This window comes from Myotis brandtii, unplaced genomic scaffold (genome assembly GCF_000412655.1).
Source record: "Myotis brandtii unplaced genomic scaffold, ASM41265v1 scaffold355, whole genome shotgun sequence".
NCBI lineage: Eukaryota > Metazoa > Chordata > Mammalia > Chiroptera > Vespertilionidae > Myotis > Myotis brandtii.
The window spans coordinates 657,949-675,152 of NW_005363642.1; the positions used below are offsets into that span (position 1 = coordinate 657,949).

The 17,204-nt window shown below is 47.9% G+C and overlaps 2 protein-coding genes across 7 annotated transcripts in view; one reads left to right on the forward strand and one right to left on the reverse strand.

The window, feature by feature from the left end:
- The window catches only part of TXNDC11 (thioredoxin domain containing 11), a 59,546-nt gene extending 51,625 nt beyond the window's left edge, over positions 1–7,921 (forward strand). For all 6 annotated transcript variants that reach the window (XM_014544181.1, XM_014544177.1, XM_014544176.1 and 3 more), the window contains 2 exons: positions 2,894–2,974; positions 7,163–7,921. In XM_014544181.1, the coding sequence (XP_014399667.1) occupies positions 2,894–2,974; positions 7,163–7,805 (724 nt within the window). In that variant the 3' untranslated portion in view covers positions 7,806–7,921. The remainder of the gene's footprint in view (positions 1–2,893; positions 2,975–7,162) is intronic.
- Positions 7,922–10,306: 2,385 nt separating this feature from the next.
- On the reverse strand, positions 10,307–11,238 carry SNN (stannin). The gene has a single exon (XM_005871737.2). The coding sequence runs from the start codon at positions 11,069–11,071 to the stop codon at positions 10,808–10,810; it is 264 nt and encodes an 87-aa protein (XP_005871799.1). The 5' UTR covers positions 11,072–11,238; the 3' UTR covers positions 10,307–10,807.
- Between the last annotated feature and the right edge of the window lie 5,966 nt (positions 11,239–17,204).

The window sequence follows — 17,204 nt, forward strand, 5'->3', positions numbered from 1 at the left end:
TCCCATGCTCCCTGCCCCGGCCCCGGCCCTGGCTCCCCAGTGTTCATGCGCGCCGCCCTGCCCCCAGCTCCCTGGTGCCAGTGCGTGTGCAAGCGGCCACGGGGCCAGAACTTCCCTCACATCTGCCCTGCCCCGGCTGCCCAGTGCCTGTGTATGCAAATTAACCTGCCATCTTTGTCAGATTAATTTGCATACTCACTCTGCTTGGCTGGAGGGCATAGCGGAGGGACGGTTAATTTACATGTTTCTCTTTTATTATATAGGATATATATATGTATGCATTATGACTTAATCCCAGAACATTCAGTGAAACAGGCATGAGTATCACTCTCTTTTTACTGAGGAGGAAACTGAGGCACAGAAAGATTAGGTAACTTGCCCAGAGTCACACAACATGTGAGGGACCAGGATTCAGAATCAACTGTTTGTGCTCCAGACCCTGAAAAATTAAAATGGTTTAAGAGACTGCTAAGGGGAAACTGGTTCATACAATGGAGTACAGCCTTAAAATGGAAGGGAATTCTGACACACACTACAACATGAATGAATTTTGAAGACATAATGTTAGGTGAAATAAGACACAAAAGGACAAATACTGTATGGTTCTTGAGGCACCAAGAGTAGTCTGATTCATAAAGACAGAAAGTAGGATGGTGGTTGTCAGGGTTTGCAGGGAGGGTAGAATGGGAAGTTGTTTAATGGGTACAGAGTTTTGTTTTGTAAGATGATGGTTGCACAGCAGTATGGATATACTTAATACCACTGAACTGTACGTTTAGAAATGGTTAAGATCGTAAGTTTTGTGTTACATATTATTTATCACAATAAAAGACAATGGTGAGGGGGTGTGGAGAAACAGCTAAGAAGGATTCCAGTGTGAAGAAAGGACACGAGCCCTGGCTGGTGTTACATCAGCCCATGCACCAAAGGGTCATGGGTTCAATTCCCAGTCAAGGGCACGTACCTGGATTGCAGGTTCGATCCCCAGCCCCAGTCAAGGTGCGTGCAGGAGGCAACTGAACAATATGTGTGTGTGTTTCTCTCTCTTCCCCTCCCCTCCTCCCTCCCACTCTCTCTAAAAATCAATGGAAAAAATAACCTTGGGTGAGGATTAACAAAAGAAAAGAGAAAAGAAAAGGCATGAACAGGTTTTTCATGTAAGAGGAGAGAGTAAATAAACAAGTGGGGAAATTATAATAAATGTAAATTAAAGTAATAAGTTTCATTTATGCATATTAATTTAACATGTTTTTAAGTGACAGAATCTTGCTTTGATAAAATAAAGTGAAATTAGCATAGTTAGATGTAGCTAACAGAATAAGTAAATTGATGTAACTTTTTGGAAAGCATTTTAGCAACACTGTAAGAAATCAAAAAAATAGTTGCGCATTGTTGACCTAGTTAATTTCACTTTGGGGAATTAAGGAAATAGAACTTCCATAGATGCATGAGCTAGGCATGGTAACATTACTTACTAGTATACAGCAGTAGATTAATGGTTGGGCATTTGATGGAATTCTGACCAACTCATTAGAACAATGCTTTGCATACAATTAATTGAAAAGAATAGAAGATAAAATATATGATTACTGCTCTTAACAATATGTAGACATCTATACCAAGCCTAAATGAGAGTCCCAGAAAGAAGGTCCTGATTAGTCCAATGGAATTCTGAGTGGATGTATACAAATAATTTTCTTTTAATTTTACAGTTTGGTCTTTCTTTGAAGCCAAAATCAGGAGGAAAAAAGCATTTGATTATAGAATAAAGTATTCTTCACCATTTGTTTAAAAACTGGAACTCAAATGTTTTAGGTAGGCAGGAATGCTGTTTTAATAGTAAAGTTGTTTAAACATTATAATTTGGTTATGTCATTTTTTAAAGTGAATTTTATCCTTTTGGACAAATGGCACTAATCCCATCCCACCAATACTTTTCGAAAATTTCTGTCAAGTTAATGAGTCAAAACATTTCCATCTTTTGTATGCACTATTTGCAAGAATAGGGTTGAGCGATTGGTTCCCTCTAGAACAGTGGTTCTCAACCTTCCTAATACCACAACCCTTTAATACAGTTCCTCATGTTGTGGTGACCCCCAACCATAAAATTATTTTCGTTGCTACTTCATAACTGTTATTTTGCTACTGTTATGAATCGTAATGTAAATACCTGATATGCTATATGTGTTTTCTGATGGTCGCGACCCACAGGTTGAGAACCGCTGCTCTAGAATGTTCTTTTCGTGCTGAGCCCTAGTATGTCCCACTTATAGCTAGCTGCAGGAGGGGCTGCCACCTAGTTCAATAGTAATTACACAGGTAGGTGGGGTAATTTAGCACAGATGTCATTTTCTGTGTTAGAAAATTAATTTTAAATCTGCTAAGAAAATACACCTTTTGGTTCCTCTGTCCAGATTTACAAAATATAAAATATAGCATTTCTTTTCCAATTTCCTTTTTTTTTTTTTTTTTTTTTTTGGTGCCCTCTCTGAGGCTTTTTTCCAGTTTTCTTGCATCTTCAGAGAGGCTTGATGTATTTTGCACAATGATTTCCTTTGTTTTTCCAGAGCTAATTTAGGAATTAAAGTATTTGTCCAGATCTTGTCACGTAGGTGGGACCACTCCAGGGTTGTCAGTGAGGCATTTTTTGGGAAGTTCATTTTTACTTTCACAACTTTACATTTCCACTCAGTAAGTAAAGTGGGAAGATTCATGTTCTGGAAGTATCAGTGCATCCGGCATGAACTGTGCCCAACTTAAACCTAATGGTGCACTCACTGAGAAGGGGCTGGTCGAAGAAAATGCTCTAGGATCTTCAGTTATTTGACAAGGTTCTTTCATGTCAGAGTTTTTTCCCAGGTCTTTTACTTTTTCTTTTCTTTCCCTTTTCTAGGATTGATGTATCTCAGAATGATCTTCCTTGGGAATTTATGGTTGACCGACTTCCTACTGTCTTATTTTTTCCCTGTAACAGGTAATGCAGAATTTTTTCAATATTTGGGCAGATGGGATTCTTTTGCTGAAAATAAATTGGGTTTAAGATAATGGAAGTGATATGTAAATCATTAGTTATTACTAAATTACTTTGAATAAAATGTATTGTGCAAAAAATGTGCTATTAGGGAAAAAGGTAAAACAGCTTTGGGGTCACATTATGGTGGTGGTGATGGGGCAAAACAACAGGCACCTATTGAGCCTTACAAGGTGTGTTGGGCCCGCCTGTCCTAGATTTCATGCGTATCATTTCTTCTCATTGAGTCCTGGCCATGACTACCTTGTTCCTCCAATGCAAAGAGGAAATAGGGGTCAAGGAGCCTTTTCTCCAAGTGTGCAGACTTCTGTGAACATCTACCCCAGGGCTGTCACCTGGATCTGCTCATATTTGTCTGAGTGCTACTCCAAGTTCAGTGATTACTGCTGCTATTCTGAAAGCCCAGCAAGTAGGGGTGAACATTAGCAAAAGGGATAGGACTTGGCATTTAGCATATGTGGATGTGGATGTTTTGGTAGGAAGGGAAATTAACTCTTGGCCTTTCAAAGCCAATAAACCAGATGTTCTCTCCCTTTTTACAGATTTCCCTTTTGTTATTAAAAGGATGGGTCCTTGAGGACCCAGTCACATGGCTTTACTGGGGAAAAGCATTTGCTGAGTTATTTCAGTGAGGTCCCTAACTCATATATGACATTTACTGTTTTAATTTCCTGCGCTCACTTTTACCATTTATTGTAGCCACTGCCTTGCTTTTTGTATTTTTCCAGGAGAGTGCTTCCTTCATACATACTGAATCATTTCCTTGTTTTTTCCTCTTTATCTCAAAGAATTTTTTCTGAAATACTTCCTGTGGTAGTAGAGTCTTGTCAAATCACACACTAAAAACAGAGCATGACTCACCCTATTGTACTACTGACGTGTCGTGATGACCCTTTTCTTTCTAAGGAGCTTTAAAGAGCCACACAGTCACAGAATCATGGACAATAACACTAGCAATTCCATCTATGGGTTAGAGGCTGGGCATGAAATTTAATGAAACATAATTTTAGAATTCCAAACACAGTTTACAAAAGTATTAAAGCCATAACATCCAGCTCTGGCCTTTGCATAAAGAAGTTCTCAGCAACTACAATCCATGAATATATAGTAGGAGACAGGGAAAGACACCCAGAGACTTGGTGGCAGAGAGTTGTGTGTTTGGGGGCCTGAGTCTGGCTTGAGTAGCTTTCATTCTAAAGTTGTTTGATGTAGTCAGCGTGGAGGTGAGATTGTTTTCCACGCCCTCGTTGGGGTCACTGCAGCCCCTTAGTATATTCCTTGAATTGAAAAATCAAGAAGGTAAATATTGAACATGAAAAGACTGTCCAGTTCTATTTTAATGGTAAGAGCTTCCTTGATAAACTAAAGCATTACTGCTTTGGAATGGAATTGTACTTATTTCCCCAAAATTAAATTATAATCAGAAGTAAGTGCCTCATTACCTCGTCCAAAGTGAGTGTTCAGTTTACTCAGGAAGTAAATGGGCAAAGGATATGAGCTGCCAGCTCACAAAAGAGGAAATAAAAAAGACTGTTTGATAACATGTAACAAGACCTTTTTCACAGTATACATACTTATGTTATTTTTAGTGAAAAGAATATAAAATGTGTTTTGATAAAATACAAAGTTGCACTGGTTAAAATGTGTACATAAGGGAAGAAAAGATGTCAAGATGTTGACAATGATTGTTTTGGAGGAGTGAGGGTTACGGGTGATCTGGTGGTGTCTCTTGTGTGCTTTTTGCATCCTTTGCAAATTGTCTACAGTGAGCACATCTTATTTTATAATCATTAAAGGAAAACCATATGAAAGAGCTTGTCCTCTGACATAGTATGCCACCCGGGTCCCTCCTGCTCCTGGCTGGGCCAGCCTTCCTGTTCAGGGGTATCTTAGAACTACCTTCCTTCCACCACTCTGTGTGACATTTCATAATATAGGTCAGTGATGGCAAACCTTTTGAGCTCGGTGTGTCAGCATTTTGAAAAACCCTAACTTAACTCTGGTGCCATGTCACATATAGAAATTTTTTGATATTTGCAACCATAGTAAAACAAAGACTTATATTTTTGATATTTATTTTATATATTTAAATGCCATTGAACAAAGAAAAATCAACCAAAAAAATGAGCTCGCGTGTCACCTCTGACACGTGTGTCATAGGTTCGCCATCACTGATATAGGTGCTGTGGCCCAGCCCTAGGCTAGGATTTCAGAAGTGTGGCAGGGTTCACCCTAATGTATCCCCTGGGGAAGGACCTCACTTCTTCAGAGGAGCAGGCCCACCCTCCCTCAGTGTGATAGCCCCTTCTTTGGAGTAGAGCCTTAGACCCCCATTTGTTATTTTTTTATCTGGCCTTTTACGTGCCAGAGGTGCATAATAAACATGCTCCTAGTGAACTTAGAGGAGAGTCAGGTAAATAGTGAGACCTTTACCACCACACTTTCAAAGTGATTATTTTTTTGGAAGCAGTTTGTTGACACTCTGTCCTTGCTATTTATAAAAAGGCTGGAAGCATTTTAGCATACCCATCAGGTAGATTCATGAAGATTGCTCCAGGAACTCTAAAATGGCATGCTTAGAAATGTCGTTTTCTGTCCTGTAACTGTCTCCAGGTACATAAACTGGTCTCTCAGCAGCTCTTTCCCTGGGGATTAATTCACATTTACTCTCTGCCCAGGTTTGTGCTGCAGATCAGCCTCTGCTTGTTGTTCCTCACCTGCAGAGGCCAGGTGAGAATGGCTGGGAGGCCCCACTTAAAGACAGCTTGCATGTTTAGAAAACTATGCTTTAAGGAGGGCATGGTTATATATTCATCCCCAAAATGTTTGAAATTAATCCATTTACCTGAAAGTTTCCATTAAGATTGTATAAAAATAGGGCATATCTGATTTTAATTTCCCTGTGATTTTTATTTCCTAGGGCAAGTACTTACCCATTAAGAGAACACCTTTTATCTTTTCTTAGGTATTTGGCCACTGGCTCTGTGTTTGGAGAGGGTGTGCAAGTTTTTAATGAATGGTTTCAGGTTTTTCTAAGGAACAATTTTTTGAAGCTGACACTCATTGAGCGTTTGGGTAACTAGTGTAATCCTTACAGCAATCCTGTGAGGGAGATGGTACTCTTGTTAACCTTTTACAGATGAGGCAATGGAGGGACACAGAGAAGCCACTTGTCTGGGAGCTCCTGACAGTGAGCATTAGCCCTGTGAGTTGGCCCCAGACAGGCAGCTTCTGGAGGCCCTGCTCTTAACCTCCATTTCTTTAATACTCAAAGGTGACGATAACCATTGTTTGTTCAGCTCATACATAAAACTAGTGGTTTTGATGTATTGCAGCTAGGTTGTGTATACACAGGGAAATATATCTGTGGTAGAAACTTGCTCATCAGACAATTAAATGACAAGTTCTAAAGAGGAATTTTCTACAAATGGACTTGCAGTTAAGCTTTGGGCAAACCCCCTTCATATGTCGCCCTCCCTCCTTATCCTGTGCTCTCAGGACCAGGCAGCTTCGGTTCCTCTATTTGTCAAGGGTCAGGGCTCCAGTAACATCTTCCCCCATCATGGCTATCAAAATGTCTCCAGATGTTGTCAAATGTCCTTTGAGGGGTACAGTCACCTCCAGTTAAGAACTCCTGCCTTGGATAATATGGAATGAATGCTTGCTGAAGAAACTGAGCTGAGTGTGTCAGGTTTTTCCTATTTTACCAAGCACTGTTGATGGCCACAGGAGTGATGGGGGACAGCTCTGCCCCAGGACATGCCCCTGGGCCTCTCGGAACATACAGAGGCCACTCAGCCCCTCGGTCCCCAGTGCCCTGATCACTGGCTTTAGGCTTAGGTCTGGGAGCTCTTGTCTTTCTTGGAAGGCTGTGAATAGAAACAGCTCTTTCTCCTCAGGAATAGACATGTTTGAGATAAGCCACCTTAATTGCAGAATGAGCATGTGGCACATCCTCAGCTTTGTATAAAAGTTTCTGCCCAGACAACATTTTCCTTGCTGATTTCAGTTAAGTCCAATTCTCGGAATGTCTTTTGTAGGAAATAAATGGCCTGATCTTCAGTAGCAATCTGGTTTTGGACTAAACATGTTGGTGTGACTCTCATCTTTGACTCTTCCCTTTCCCTTCAGAAAGGACCTAAGTGTGAAATACCCTGAAGATCTTCCCATCACCCTTCCAAACCTGCTGAGGTTCATTTTGCACCACTCAGACCCTGCTTCTGTCCCCCAGAACTTGGCTAACCCTTCTACCAAAGAGTGTCTTCAGAGCGAGGCAGTCTTACAGCAGGGGCACATCTCCCATTTGGAGAGAGAGATCCAGAAGCTGAGGGCTGAAATCAGCACCCTTCAGCGAGCGCAAATGCAGGTGGAGGCTCAGCTTTCCAGCGCGCGCAGGGATGAGCACCAGCTGCTGCAGCAACAGCAGACCTTGAAGAAGCAGCACAGCTTGCTCCAGCTGCACAGTGAGCAGCTGCAGGCCCTGTATGAGCAGAAAACCAGGGAGCTGGAGGAGGTGGCCCGAAAGCTCCAGGAGCTGGCCGATGCCTCAGAAAACCTGCTCACGGAGAACACATGGCTCAAGATCCTGGTGGCGACCATGGAGCGGAAACTGGAGAGCAAGGACGGAGCTGAAAATCTCTCTCCCCTGGAGGAGGGGCACACTGACTACCCTGAGCCCTCAGGGTCCCCCCGGTTACCTGGCAGCACCCCTCCACCTGCCAATATCAGCTCCCCGCTGGCGGCTGAAAGGAGCAATGAGAATAGGACAGACTAACTTTTTAAACGACATGAAGAAATCAGAGGTGAAATCTGTACATTGGGAATATATTTATGCAAATTTTATTGAAATTTATTGTAAATAAAGATTTTCTCAGTGGTCTAGAAAATCAATGTGAATGTCATTCAGCTTTTATTGAACAGGGATGGCATCCCTTCCACTTATTGCACAAACTTGGTAACTGAGACAAAAACAGTAGCACAGTCCATTTGAAGATTTGTCTGAAAAATTAGTCCATATTTTAGTGGCTGCGTCAGAGTTCCCTCCCCATTCTCCTGTTGTTGCTTCTGTGATGACATACAGGATGAGATGTTAATTTCTTGACTGACTAGTCAGAAAACTTGAACACAACAGTGGTCAATTCAGAATGAACTTAATGAGAGTCATAACTTACTAAGCCAGTTGAGTGTGTGGCTCTGGTGTCTGTACTAAAAAAAGTAGCTATTGACAAATAAGAACAGTGACAGCTATTGTGTGGTTGTTCACCAGTTCTACAGGCACTTTCACTTTCCTCCCAGAGACCCCCACGAGTGCCCCACCATGCCTGTGACCCTCATCTGGCACTGTCACCATGCTGATGGGATGGGCCTGATTCAAGCTGCAAAGATGTCATCCCTGGCAACCAAGGAGTGGAATAAAGAACTTCCAGACGTGAAACTAAGGAGAAAGCGACATTTCAACATTTCAAAACTCAAACTTCACTGTCACGGTAAAAACCTCAGGGCAAGTCTGACAGTCAAGTGATGGTCATTTTCAGAGCCAGGCTCAGAGACTGAAAATGCAAGTCCCAGGTGCCTCCTGGGTTACTAGGGTGAAAGACAGCCTAGGTGTAAGCTGCTGGCTGCAGAAAGTTAGAGGTAGAAAGCTTGGAGGTTCTGGAATGCGAGGGGAATGGATCAAATGCCCCTACACCTTCCATTTTTCTTGAGCATCCTTCATTAGAAAGCAAATCTCCCTGATTTCCAAGTCGGCACCTTTGGAACTTGTCTCCACTCCCAGCCCAAAGGGCCTCTGCTGATCTCCAGCATAACTCTCATGCTTGGCCATCCTCAGTTAAGGGCCAGGGACATTTCTTCTTGCCTTTAGCTCAAATTGTGTAACTGCCCTTACCCCTCCCTCTAAGCTATTAATGTTTGGTCCCCAATTTAGGCATATGCTGCTAAAGTAAATGCTCCCTAAGCTCCCTCCTTGGGGTTCTAGAAAGTAGATTAGTTCAACATGCTTTCTAGAGGAGACTTGAATGAAGCCATAAGTAAGCTGCCTTCAGCCTGACCAGGAAGCCAGGGCTCTAATGGTGGTGGGAGCTGACGGGGGAGGCTGAGGGCCTCCTGGGAGCTCCATGCCCATGCTGCTGGCAGGCTACTCAAGTGCTAAAGGCCAGTGCACCAAGGTTAAAACAAGGCTGGCCTCCAGTTTATTACCCAGGTTGCTGATATAAGTCCTAGTTGATCGTAACCGTTAATGTGTTTACAGTGGTGGAATTAAAAATCCAAGTGATTTCATACAAGGGACACCTTGGAGATGCAGGCTGTGGAGGCACTGGCCCAATCCAAGAGCCACTAACTCATCTTTTTGAAAACTAAGTGCAGAACCTGAAACTCACTCTCCCCTGCCCCCGGTCCCCCCAGGTGCTCACTAAGCACAGGCAGTCAGGGCACATCTGGGGGCTCCTGTGTACATATGCACGTAAGAAATGCCCTTCCACTGCACTTGGTGCTCTCATAGTGGAGTCAGGGGACTCTCCTTCTAGGTCAGGGGTGGGGAACCCCTTTTCTGCCAAGGGCCATTTGGATATTGACATCATCATTCACGGGCCATACACAATTATCAACTTAAAAATTAGCCTGCTACATTTGGTCAAACATTTAATTAACTCACACCCAATGCCTTGGCAGGGCCAGACCAAATGATTTCATGGGCCTTATATGGCATGTGGGCCGGACGTTCCCCACCCCTGTTCTAGGTGATCTGCTGAGGAAAGTAAAGTCCAGTATCCAGCAGGTGAGTGGTAATTTAAGAAAGGAAACTAATTTGTGAAAAGGGAAGGAGTGAGGAAACCCCAGTCCCCTCCTCTCCCCTCCAGTGCAGAAAATATTAAATACAACAAATAAAAACCACAATTTTCTTTCTGGGCCAATTGGGTTCCAGATAAAAGCCACTGCCTGCTCGCTAAGCCTGTGCTAAGTAATGCCCGGTGGGGGTGGGGATGGGGTTGGGGAGGGGACAGAGTGCTCAGCATGCTCAAGACCAGGGGGGCAAGAAACTGCTCTGCCACTGGGATGCCTGGCAGCCCTCAGGACGTGTGCCTGACTCGTCCTTCACTGGCTCCCAAGCAGCTGCAGTAGCTTCCTTGCAATATCAACAGCAACTGGTATTTAACGACCAAACCTACTTAGAGAAAGACAGTGGTCTGGTTCTCCCATCTATTGCTAACCAAGCAGAAATCACCACAGCACCCCAACCGGTCAGCTCTGAAACTTAAAACACGTCACATCCTCTACGAACACACACATATATTAGAGGCCCCTGCCAAGTGCAACTTGGGCCTTACATGTCCAAGACACTCCCCCACAGCCTTGACTCAGCTTATTAGTACTGTCAATCCCATGTACACTATGCAGTATTTTTTAAAATCAGCAAAAAAGGTTTAAGCACGTGCTTCTGGGTCCTATTTACAGTTCACAGGTTTGTGAGTTCACGCGTTACAGTAGTAGCGCCATCAAAACAGGCTCAGCTAAACATTCAAGTAACAAAAGCAAGGTCAGGTCTGCCCACTGCCTGCAATGGGCAGCTCCACCAGGAGGCAGAGGGAATGCCCAGGGCCACCAAGTCCTGGCTTAGGACAGCTGGGACCCCAGGAGTCAGTGCATGCGATAATGAAGCCCGGCGAGGCCATGCCAGCGTCAACCCCTCCTCTCAAACGGCAGCACGTCTGTGGTTTTCCCCTCCCACGCCTCTTGGCTGGCTGCAAACAGGCCCAGGAGCCTTCGCATCCCAGCTCAGCCGTGCACTTCTGGGCCATTGGGGGTCAGCTTGGCCTTCCTCTCCACACATGGTCCCTTGGCTGAGTACTGCACCAGCAGGAAGGGCTCCTTGGTGTCGCCATCCCCCACGATGCTCTCCTCGTCCTCTGACTGGCTGATGCGCTGCAGCCGCAGGTAGCACCAGCAGCCCAGGATCAAGGCCCCCAGGGCAGCGATGGCGATGAGGATGACGATGACTGTGACCACACCCGTGGTGGGGCTGTGGTCCATAATAGACATGGTCAGCGCTGGGGGAGGCTTCCTCCGCAGGAAGGTCTTGGGGGTAACCGGCTCAGTGAGGCTGGAACTCAGGCTGTACACGAGAGCCCTGAAAGACAAAGCGACATGAGGCTCCACTGGGGACTCTGCAAGGTACCACCTGGACAGCTCGCGAGCTCATGTTGGCTCTTCCACAGGGTCTATTTTTTTAAAAAAATATATTTTATTGATTTTTTACAGAGAAGAAGGGAGAGGGATAGAGAGCCAGAAACATCAGTGAGAGAGAGATTGATCAGCTGCCTCCTGCACGCCCCCCAGTGGGGATGTGCCCGCAACCAAGGTACATGCCCTTGACCGGAATCGAACCTGGGACCCCTGAGTCCGAAGGCCAACGCTCTATCCACTGAGCCAAACCGGTTCGGCACACAGGGTCTATTTTTAATCAGTTCTGAAGCCTGCCCATCCTGCCCTCATCCTAGTGAAAACATGCTGGTTGGCTTTTGTTGTTTCTTTGACTGTGGTGTTACCAGCCTTCTCACTCACCCTGGCCCACTTCCATTCACTACCTTTGGAGCTTCTGCTACCAGACAGGCAGCCACCCTGGCCCAGCCACAGAGCCTGAGATGTGGGAGAGAAGGGTATCTACAACCTGCAACCCCACAACAGCGTAGGATCAAAAGAGGGTCTGTTTAAGGTGAATGTTCTGGAAGCCCGGCACCACTGGGTGTTCACAGCAATTCAGGGACGAAAGCCAGTGCTTTGTGATGGCCAAAGATGAGTGATTTGACAGCAGGGAAGTGGCATCAGCCCCTCATGAACAGGTGGTAGCTCAACTGAGTCTTCAGGAAAACCTGTGAGAGGGGGCAGGAGATGACAGCCTTTGCCCATAAGGGAACAGCAGCCGCCTGGGAAGAGCCCTGATCCACCACACCAGCTGAGAGGGAAGCCAGGCAGCAAAGTCCAGGAAGATGGAGGCACTCAAGACAGACGGCCCTGCCCTCCTCAAGCTCAGCTTCTGATGTAGGAGCCAGACTACAAACAGGTCAATATACCAACCACCTGTCACTACAAATGCAGGAATGCCATGCCAGCACAATAGGGGACCAGGTCCCAAGATGCTAGACTCGGTGGGGCAGGACATACTTAGGGAGGCAATGCTGATGCTAAGATGTGCAGGAAATCCAGCCGTTGGGAACAGCATCTGCTAAGGCTCTGAAGGCAAGAGAGAGCCTGCAGACAAGTGCAAGGAGCTGAGGGTGCTGGTCGCTGAAGATGGAGCATCAGCTGATTTGGGTGAAGGTGGGAGGGGGTGTACATGTACTGGACCACCATTTCCTGGCCTCCTAACCTCAGACAACTCCACTTCACAGAGGCCCTGTTAATGGGGCTGGTGAGGGGCAAAGGAGAGCGCAGCTGCAGGAAGTGCAGAAGACTCGCTATAGGTGAGGCCACTAACAGCCCGCTGAGATTCAAGTGCTGAAGCTAGCAGGCTCCCCTGGGTCCCAAGTCCCTGCACTTTTTTTCTCGCGTCTCATCATAAGCAGAGCAAATAACAGTAACTAACACCCAGGTGGTGTGGTTACGAGGATGTGGAAAAGCACCAAGCTGTCACTCGGTAAGAGTGACTTGTTTGAATTCGGTTTTTTGAGAAGACTGACATCAACGCAGGTAGACAGCGTTGGAAGGGGAAGGTTTTCCCTCCCAACAAGATGGAATTTGCCATCCTTGAGCAATAACAGCCTTAATTAGAAATGATTTTTATCCTGAAGGTCAACACTCCGGCGTCTGTTTGGAGACCAGGCCCTGGAAAACTGCAGACCCGAGTTCCACCTGCCACCATGCCCACATTTGCAGAAGGATCCTGGGCAGCTGGGGGCGATATCCCTGGAGTCTGCCTCCTTCTTACCACCTCCAGGGTTAAGTCACTGCCATCACTCTCAACGGGCTCCCAGCTCCCTGGTCTACCACGTGGGCCCACTGCAGCCAGTGCCCTTGTGGCCCAGAGGAAAAGCCCACAAGTCCTTACAGTGACCTACAGAACCTTGCATGATGCATCTGCAAGCCCTGCTGCCCAGGCCAGTCCCTCTGCCCAAACACTCTGCTCCCCTTACCCTTGTTTAAGGGTACTTAATGGGGCAACTGTGTCCCCCCAGGGGACATTTGGCGATATCTGGAGACATTTCTGGTTGTCACAACTGGTGTGTGTGTGGGTGCTACTGCTACTGAGTGGGTAGAGAGCAGGGATGCTGCTCGAGACCCCACAGAGCATGGGACAGCTTCCCAACCCCAACAAAGATCAACAGTGTGCAGGTGGAGACACCCTGACCTAGTTAACTCCAGCTCAGGCAGGGAAGCTCCTGATCCTACAGTCCAGGAGGGTCTCTTGGTTTTGAGTCCTCCCTCCAGGGCACTAGCCTCAGCTTGCAACCCTGCTTTTGTAGCATAACCATCTGATTAGCACCCACCTACCCATCAGACTGTGTGCTTCATGAGTGGCCCTGCACACCTCTGTATCCCAAGTACAGGTCACCCTGGACTCTCCCCTGCCACCGTCAGGGCTGCTGTATTCTCCCACAACCCTGCTTGCCCTGTCCTCTCAGCCCTCCAGAGGGGACAGGTGACTACCCCCCCACCCCACCCTGACCTCCATTTTCTCTTCCTGCTGGGGAGACCACCTGCCTGCCTTGTCCCTGTCCACCTCCCTCTCCCCACTGGACCTCTCCTGCCCAGTGTTTGCTGGGGTGCCTGCACTCCCACAGCGCTCATGGACAGGAAGTCAGTTATCAATTCAGAAGGGGAAGTCTGTGTGTGTTTGGGGAGTGGGGGTGGTTTGGGAAATCAAACAATGGCAGCAGGACCTGGGGATGGGGGGGAACCCGAGGGCCAATCCCACTGAAGCCAGAAGTCCCAAACTAATGAGGAAACCAAAGCAGAGGCAGCCCGCTGGCTCAAAGGGACTTTCTGGGGGTGTGGTAACCTCAGAAGACACTACCAAGTGCCTGCTGCCCCTGACCAGGCCAGGAGTGGGCACAGCCAGGTCTGGGCCCCTCACCCCCATGAGCACAGAGCCAGGTGACCAGGCCATAGTCACGCCTGGCCCGTGTCTCTGGCCCTCCCCTGAGTGTATTTGTTCCTTCATTTACTCAGCAAGTATTTCCTGAGAACTCACCTTTTAAAAAATCTGATCATCCCCTGCTCAGAACCTCCCCAGTGTCAGCAAAGAATCTAAATTCCTTGCCTCCCGAAGCTTCTGCACACTCTCTACCCTCCCACCTCAAGGCCTCTGCATTTTCTGTTTCTTCTGCCTGGAATGTTCTTCCCTGATTGTCCCATGTCTGGCTCCTTCCTGTTTGGGGGGACTTTCTTAGAAGGTACCTCCTGGGGGATGCCCTCCCAGACCACCTGGCTCCAGATACCCCTCCACCCCACACTTGCCACTACCTTGCACTACTTCATTTTATTTCCCAGCACTCTCTGCTACCTGACATCCTCTTTGGTCAGGGAACACGTTTCCCTAGCTACTGTCTCCTTCCTGCAGTGGACTGAGCCAGGAAGAGGAGGGCACTGACCATCTTGTCCACTGCGGGATCCCTAGCCCCACAACAGATGCTCAATAAATGTCTGCTGAGTGCTCCAAGCCCAGGGATATAGTGATGAGTCACAGGAGACCCTGTTGTCATGGGGATCCCGGTTGGCAGTTACCCATCTCTGAGCCAGCTCCCTCACTCCAAAGCCACTCCCAGGACCCTGGTCATGGGTCCCCCTGTCTGTCTGAACAGACTCAGGAAGCCAGCAGCCTGCAGGGGAGGACAGGCTGCAGCCTGAGTGTGGGGGTGGCAGCAACGTGTGCAGGTGGAGGCCGGGCAGGCCTGAGCCCATGAAAGGGCAGCTGTCATTGCGAGTACTGAGCAGTGGGGAGGGGAGGAGGCCTCCAAGAAGCAGAGCCCAGAGGAGACATGAAGCATGAGGGAGGCTGGCTGGCTTGCTTGAGTTAGACCCCCACCCTACTTGTGTTGTCTCTACTGGGGCTTTCCCTATCCCCCACCTCTGTGCCCCTCTGAGCCAAGGTGTCTTCTGCAAGTTAGCTGTCCCCTCACTCTAATCCAGGAAAGCCCCCAGGTGAGATAGGGAGGGCCATGGCTTGGGCTGAGTAGACACCCAGGATGGCACCTTGGAAACCTGACCCCCTCAGAACAGTCACCAAGCGCTAAAGCCCAGCCTCTCCAATCTGCAGAGGCCACTCCTCTGAGCTCCCCACCCCATGCCCCCTCTGCCCAACAATGGGCTCAAAAGGATAGTCCTCTCCACAGCCAACACCTCTCACTGTCCTGCTGCCCCTAAAAGGCCCACAATTTAGGCCTTCCCATTATTAGGTGGGGTTTCTTTCAGTTATCCCTGATACTTCATGGAACCCCCAAACTGAGCTTTAACCCCACTCCATGGGTCACTGCTCACACTCAAGGCCCAGTGGGGCCACAGCCAGCAAAAAGCAGATTTGAGACCCCTTGTTCACCCACCCCACTTCTTCGTTGACTTGCTATTTTGAGCTGTTTTGACCCAGCCAAGAAAGCTGCTCCTAATAACCTGTTTCTCAGTGTGCAAAATGGGAATAAGGCACTGACCTCACCCATCAAGTTGTGTGGAGGATGAGAAGTGATAAGAAATGTGAAAACGGAAGGGCCACAGAGAGCACAGTGAGCCCTTAGGATCCCTTTTCCCCAAAGACTTGTCTCCCAGGAGGATACAGAGTCTGGCCCAAGCCCAATGCCACAAACAGTCCCTTCCTCAGGGACACTCTGCTGCCGCCTTCTCACTTAACTGAGCATATCACGAGTGTCACCCAGCCCAGCTGGACACTACCTCACCACCCCCGCCTTCTGGGGCTGCCCTGCTTAGAGGGGGCCAACCACCCTAATCCAGGGGCTTCCAGCACTGCCCCTAGGGGTTAAGCCACACCCTTCCCCTAACAAAGCCATCTGCTAGGTATGCCAACAAACCCAGCTCCGCCTCTTCATGGGACCCCAGTTCACAAATCAGAAACATTTCCTGCCTGGTTTCTGATTAGGAACATAGAATAGTAGAGAGGATGAGACACTGCTGGGCATAGTGAGGGTGCAGGTGGAACATCTGCTCTGTGCCAGGCCCCAGCTGTCCTTGGGACCCAAGGACACATCACACAAGGCCCCTGTCCTCTAAATGCCAGGACCAAGAACAGTGGGGATCCTCATGGGAGACTAACAATTACAGGGCTGTGCCCAGCTCTGGCCAGTGTCATCTCATCCTCTAACCCCACCCTCCTGAAGAGGAAACTCGCACCAGAACCCCCTAGGTTCCCCTGAGCAGAAGAGGAAGCTGGCCTGGGGCAGAGCCTGGGGACTGTACCAAGGTCAGACTGGGTCTCCTGCAGACCCAGGTCTGAGGCTCATGCCCCCACCCTGTGAATCAGCCACTGGTAATTTTCTCAGACTGCCCCAGGGTCAGCCTACTTGGCTAAACAAGTTTGGTAATAACAGATGCCTGACAAAAGTTGGCGATGATTACTATGTGCCAGACACTGAGCTAAACACTTGACAGAATCATCTCCTTTCAGCCTCAAAACAGCCCAGAAAAGAGTTATTACTATGCCCACTTTGCAGATAAAGAATCTGTGGCTCAGAGAAGTCAATTGCCCAAGGTCACACAGCTCGAAATTTGCTGCACAGGGATTCACATCCAGCCAGCCTGAATCCAGAATCCCAGATTTCAACCTTGACTCTAAAGTGATATTCTATTTTATTTTATTATGATACTCTATAGACCCACACCTCCCCAATCCCGTGCTTGAAGGGCCAGGGGACAGGTAAACCCCAGTCAGCCTCCCTCCCCCCCACTCCTAACCCAGCAGGAGCAGGCTGGGTGACGGGGGCTGAGGCCTCGATGCGGGGTACACAGGGATGACAAGCGCCCCAGCAGCTCCCGCGTGCTAAGCGCGGGCGACGTGCAGGCGCGGTGCCAGGCGCGCTCCAGGCATCCTCTCATTTAACCCTCCCAGCCAAAGCCGTCGTCTCTCCCATTCTAACTGAGGAGCTATGCGAGGCTGGAGGAAGGGGCTTGGCCCAGGAGGCGACAGCTGGAGCGGGTAGGACAACTGGAGAGATAACTCCCTCGGCCACAC